Here is a 5,899-nt window from a genome sequence, read left to right on the forward strand (position 1 = left end):
GTTAATTGAATTCAATAATACCGCAATCTTGACAAAGATCATGGTATTATTGTCATTGTTCCTTGCATCATTGTCGGGATGGATATGAAATAGATTCATTCATAGGACACAACACAACTCTTTTGTCTTCATCACTTTTGATCCTTGAAACGTCCACTTTATTCAATTTACCAAATTCTTCATCTTTTTTTTTTTTTATCAATATTATTGATTCTTGAACACCCCATTTCATTTTTAGCAATATCAAGATGACAAGATCCATTTCATTGAAGTCTAATGCGCGCACCTATCATCAATAGACTCTTTAAGTATAAGGCTAAGGGGTATGGTTACCACCAGCCTACTCAAAAAGTGAAGTCACGTCAGCGTCACATCACCTTCACTACTAACCTACTACCAACTCACTAACCTTTAGAAATGGTTACCACTCCACATCATTTTTTTTTTATATTTTTGAACAATATTAAATTAAATTAAAAAATAATTCAAATAAAACACACATTAAAAACATTAAATTAAAATACATTGCATTAATTTTTAAACACACAAACTTAAATCCTAAAATATTTAAAAAACAACAATAAAAAAATCCTAAATTACTTATTTTTCCTAAAATACTTAAACGACAAAAAAAAAATCCTAAATTACTTTTTTATCATAATTTACTTAAAAAAACACACAACAACTAGAACATAAATATTAGAACCTAATCGTCATATTTAGCACGGACACGTTGTTGGATTTTCATAAATGTGGCGAGATTTTCAGGGTCGAGATCCGGTTGAGGTTTCGTGTTTATGATTTGAAGATCGGTGAGAGCGAGTTTTTGGCGACGACCTTCTTCTGCTGATTGGTATTTTTTCTAGAAAACTTAAAGCTTTATCTATGGATTCCACAAGCCCGTCGTCGCTAGTTGCGGTTGCTTTCCCGCTTGAAGACGCCGCCCGTTTTGCTTTGTCCCTACCCGGTGGTCGACGGAGTTGGACTTCAGGCGGACCCTCTTCCTCGGCGCCATCGACGTCATCATTGAGGTCTAGCCCAAAACCGGCGTCCGATTCAGAAGTTCTTGTTCTTTTGTTGGAGCCGGTGGTCGAGTCTGAATGCGATGTCTCTGGATTAAGGACCCATTTTGGACCTTGACGGCACACTTCCCACGCTTTTTGGTGACCAAATGGTTTACCGTTGTTGGTCAGTTTGAATTGGTAGCACGCGGTAGATAAAACGTTGAAATCGTTGGAACCACTTTTATGCATATTTTTTAGATTTTCAAATATGCCATTAAACTTTGTGCAAATCGCGCGAAGATCACACCATTTTCCGTTGACCGCGTCGTAGGACCGGTCCGTTTTTCTTCCAAGAAGCGCGTGAAAGTGGTCCACAACACGATTCCAAAAACTTTCTCCAGATTGCGCGTTGCCTCTCCTCGAATCACAGGATATGAAAATCCAAGCTTTTGCTAAAGCTTCTTCTTCTTCTTCAGTCCAAGCCGTTGCTTTCTTTTTCCCTTTTCCTCTTGCTTGCCTTCTTTGAGATGATTGTGGTGTTTCTTGGACCATCTCATCGTCGTTGTCGAGGTTGACGGTTTGGGATTGAGTTAATGGGACTTGAGATGATTGAGTTTGGAATTGTGGAGAAGCTTGTTGTTGAAAAGCTTGGAATTGGGGAATGAATTGAGGTTGGGTAAATTTTTGTTGTGGTCGTTGTTGTTGGAAGAATTGTGGGTTGTAGGGAAGGTTAGTGAATAAAGGTTGTTGTTGGATTGGAGAATTCAACAATTGCATATAAGTTTGATAATCACTAGGAGTGTTTGGGGTGTTTGGAGTGGGTGGAGTATTTTGGTTGGGATCCATTTTTTTGAAGAAAATTGAAAGAAAGTAGGAGAATTTTTTTTTGAATTGGAAGTGTAAGTGTGAAAGTGTAGGTGAAAGTGTAGTATATATATATAGGTAAAAGATGTTATTTAAATTTAATTGTATTTTTTTTTTGTTTAATCCCTACCCGGTCAAAAGATTCGTTCAACGCTGCTTTTTCCTTTCATTTCATTGGCTGTCTTCTTCCGTGAAGGGTATCACTCCACAGGTCACCTACGCACACCTGGGGCGGTGTTCACGCGTAGGTGAGCTTGCCACCTCAGCCCTACGCGTAGCTTTCCCGCCTCGATACCGTTTAGCCTAACAATACATTACGCGGTTTACATTTTCTGCGCACTCGGTTTTGTAATTTTGTCAAACCAATTATGCTAGGCAGTTTGCATTTTTAACTCTAACCTGCACCACATCATAGCCTAGCATTTACTAGAATAGCGTCAAAATAAATTCATAATTAATGACTTTTTCAATCTTAAGCATTAGTAGTATGAATAATTATAGATTAAATAGTAAATTACAGAAATGTTCCCTGTAATTGTTGCACTGGTGGATCAACTTTTTTTTTTTCTTTTTCTAATCATATATATGGTCCTTATATGTCATTTGTTACGGAAAAGATCCATGTGGGTATTGCCTTTCAAGTTCGTATATTGTATTTTTATTTCCAATGGAATTAACAAAAGACACTATACTATGCATCCAAATAACAAAAAAAAAAAGGAAAAAAGAATTAAAAATATGAGACCTAACTATGTTTGAAACTAATACTACACATTTCATTTGGTACTTACTCCACCGCTAGTCGTTGATCGGAAAGTTGAGTTCCATTATCTGGACGATAGACGACACAAAGTTAATCAGAATAAAAACAATATAAATAAAAATTATTGTACTTTGTTTGCAGGCTTCACATGTTCTCTTGAAAGGTTTTTATCACAAAAAGGAACAATACAAACAAAAACTTTTTTTTGCCCAAAGTTTTCATGATAAATAAATGGTATTGATTTGGACCCTGGAATTTCTTTGTATTTGCATAAGGGTATTTTCGATATTTCAAACAACAATTTTCTTAAAACTAAAACGTTCTTGAATACCATATGAAAATTGTTGAAATTGAAATTTGGACTAACCTGATCGCACACAGGGCAAGTATTACTTCTTTCCATCCATTCAAGAATGCACGACAAGTGAAAATGATGCTCGCATTTCGTCACTATTTTTGGATTTTCTTCATCATATTCTGCGTAGTAGAAAAAGAAATTAAAACGCTTCCATAATCTCGAACCAATAGATTTGATTAATATAAGCATTTACCTTCAAGACATGTAGGACACTCCTCAGGGGCTACAAAAGGTGCATTTGACTTCTTGACTTCGCCATCGTCTTCTTCGGTAGCAACAAGTTTGATATCAATTTGGTCTTTGCAATCAGATTCCATGGTTTCCTTAGCCAGATTTTCACCATTATTACTGATTTTTATATCTTCAATAGGGTCAGAACTATTTGTTTGCACAAGAGGGGTTTGAGTTTGAGGATCCCCAACAATTGCTTCATATGGTAAAGGTGCTGGTGGGTGTATGTAAGTGTCTGGTATGGAAGTATCAAGATTTGTATCAACTAAAAGCCCTGTAGGAACAACAGAAGCTGCGCCACTGTGTGCTGATAATGGCTGCCGATCCTCTGATACTACTGGATACTGTACAAGAAATGGAAAAATTGGGAATAGAAAACAGAGGGATCAAGGTACTACAAGAGAAAAGACTTCACTAACATGATATAATCGGGGTGAATTGTCCCATTCTACACGGTTTGAAGAACAACAACAGCAGCCTCCCATATTTATTCAGTTGTGTGTATGATCCAAGTACTTCTCATGGCTTTCTGTTCTGTAGCAAAGGAAACTGTGTATCAGTAGAATTTCATGAAGGGTTGCATAACAATGATCAAATAAACAGATCCTTATATCCATGGAAATAAGTATTTATTATATGCCGATTATGTAACAGAGTTGCGAAGTAACAAGTAAGAGCGTTTGAAGTTCAAAAAGAAATCACTAGTTATCCCTTAGCAAACGAAGGAAAGTAAAAACCATGAAGGTAAACACACAGAGAGATCATACAGATCATGATTAATCTAACAGCTTTCGTAAATCCAATTTCTGATCATCCTACAGCACTGATCACTCTAACAGTAGGAAAATTTTCAAACAATGAATCATTCACGCTTAATTCGATAAACACCTGCTACTTTTACGCATCTTCGTAGATCACGATCAATATATAATCGATACAGGTGAACTAAAATACACACCGACTCAATGCAAAATCGTAAACACATAAAAACCCTTCTGAATTGTTGTCAATATGGACATAACCAATAACTAAAACCAGACCCTAAAATAACTTCACCCCTGCAATCAAACAAAGCAACCAGTAGCTCAAAATCAAACCCGATTCTGACAAAATTACACTATGAAAACATTAGGTAATTAAGTTTTCCCAGATTGATGAACACCAAAAACATACACAGACACAGTAAGACACTTTTATTACAGTGCGTACCTAAACTTGAGGGATTGAATCGGGTGGAGTCGTGTGGTTTCGGCTCAGCGGGAGAGACGAAATGGAAATGGTGTGGGATTCCGTGTAATGAAGGAATTTGAAAAACAATAGAAAATAAGTGGGAAAATGAATATTTTAATAGGATAGTTTAAAAGAGAATAGATACCTGGATACTCGTCAAATGTGGTTGTGACGCGTGTGAAATTCTTTTCATAAAGAAAAATCAAAAGCCAGGTTGGGTTACTGACTTTTAACAACCTCGCCTCAATATCCACGCGCTTCTCTAGGACCACTTCTAACTTGGGTTAATTGATTGGTGTGTGTAGGGCTAATCATATAACCAAAAATGTAAAGGAATATTAATATTAATTAAAAAAATAACTATATATATAAATACATTGAGCATTTATATTGTGAATATAGTCTTGTATGATGCTATTATAGATCGATCTTTTATTTTCTGAACGTCACATGTATATGCATCATGTGATTTTGCAAAAAGTCGTTAGAATTCTGTGTATTTATTCTACTTTGGTGAAATAGTAATTATGTTAAAATTTCAACTACAACCAATTTTGTAGTTTAGAATAAAAGACTATCACATTGACCCAAAATATTACAAATCAAAGAGTAGCTACAAAACACGTGATAATATGAGAATTACGTTATTTCACGATTTTTTTATATGTTTTGTAAATCATTAGGGAAACATATCTACAACATATTACAACAGAAATTAGCTAGATTATTGGGTATTAATTCATATGGTGTCATTTAGTTGCATAATTCGATTATAGTAGTTTCACAAGAGTATGTATACAAGAATATATATTACGATGTTTTGAACAACAAATCGCTAATTGGTGTCTGACTATCAAGTAGGCATGCACAAACCGGTTCATTTTTCAAACCGAACCGGTTCTTTAAACCGGTTCGGTTCACTCCCTAGCCAAGCAAAACCGGTTCAGCCTCAAACCGGTTCGGTTCAAACCGGTTCACTCAAAAAATTAGTCGAACCTATCTAAACCGGTTACACCGGTTCAATCGGTTCTAAACCGGTTCGGTTCGGTTCCATACCGGTTCCAAACCGGTTCACACGATATAAACCGGTTCTAAACCGGTTTCAACGACTAAAATCTCGAACGGGTGTAAACCGGTGGTTCGGTTCTCAAACCGGTTCGGTTCACTGTGGACCGGTTCAGCGTAAACCGGTTTACCGGTTCTTTGACCGGTTCGGATCTTGAACCGGTTTTTTTGTGCATGCCTACTATCAAGTAACAAAAAACTGATACTTTGGGACCATTCTACTTCCCTTTGGGAGCGCAAATCCATTTGGTAGGTGTATCAAATTTTTGAAATTTCGAATCAAAATTAAGTTTTGGTAATTAATCTCATAAATAAACATTTAAAGATCATATACTAGGGGTGTTCACGGTTCGGTTTGAAACCGTAAAACCGGCCAAACCGGAC

The 5,899-nt window shown here is 36.3% G+C and overlaps 1 protein-coding gene across 3 annotated transcripts; it reads right to left on the bottom strand.

Moving 5' to 3' along the window:
* Positions 1 to 2,498: 2,498 nt before the first annotated feature.
* Positions 2,499 to 4,575, bottom strand: LOC145165278 (putative E3 ubiquitin-protein ligase RHB1A). 3 transcript variants are annotated; one of them, XM_079083986.1, is made up of 5 exons: positions 4,430 to 4,575; positions 3,640 to 3,749; positions 3,183 to 3,564; positions 2,999 to 3,108; positions 2,499 to 2,699 (listed from the first exon to the last, which is right to left on the bottom strand). In XM_079083986.1, the coding sequence occupies exons 2-5, from the start codon at positions 3,703 to 3,705 to the stop codon at positions 2,667 to 2,669; spliced, it is 591 nt and encodes a 196-aa protein (XP_078940112.1). In that variant the 5' UTR covers positions 3,706 to 3,749; positions 4,430 to 4,575; the 3' UTR covers positions 2,499 to 2,666. The 3 variants fall into 3 exon arrangements, with proteins under 3 accessions (XP_078940112.1, XP_078940111.1, XP_078940113.1); XM_079083985.1 differs by having other exon boundaries at positions 3,640 to 3,754; positions 4,430 to 4,564; XM_079083987.1 differs by lacking the exon at positions 4,430 to 4,575 and adding an exon at positions 4,109 to 4,318 and having other exon boundaries at positions 3,640 to 3,754.
* Between the last annotated feature and the right edge of the window lie 1,324 nt (positions 4,576 to 5,899).

This window comes from Lactuca virosa, chromosome 3, assembly GCF_052849685.1.
Source record: "Lactuca virosa cultivar CGN04683 chromosome 3, Lactuca_virosa_CGN04683_v6, whole genome shotgun sequence".
Taxonomy (NCBI): Eukaryota; Viridiplantae; Streptophyta; class Magnoliopsida; order Asterales; family Asteraceae; genus Lactuca; species Lactuca virosa.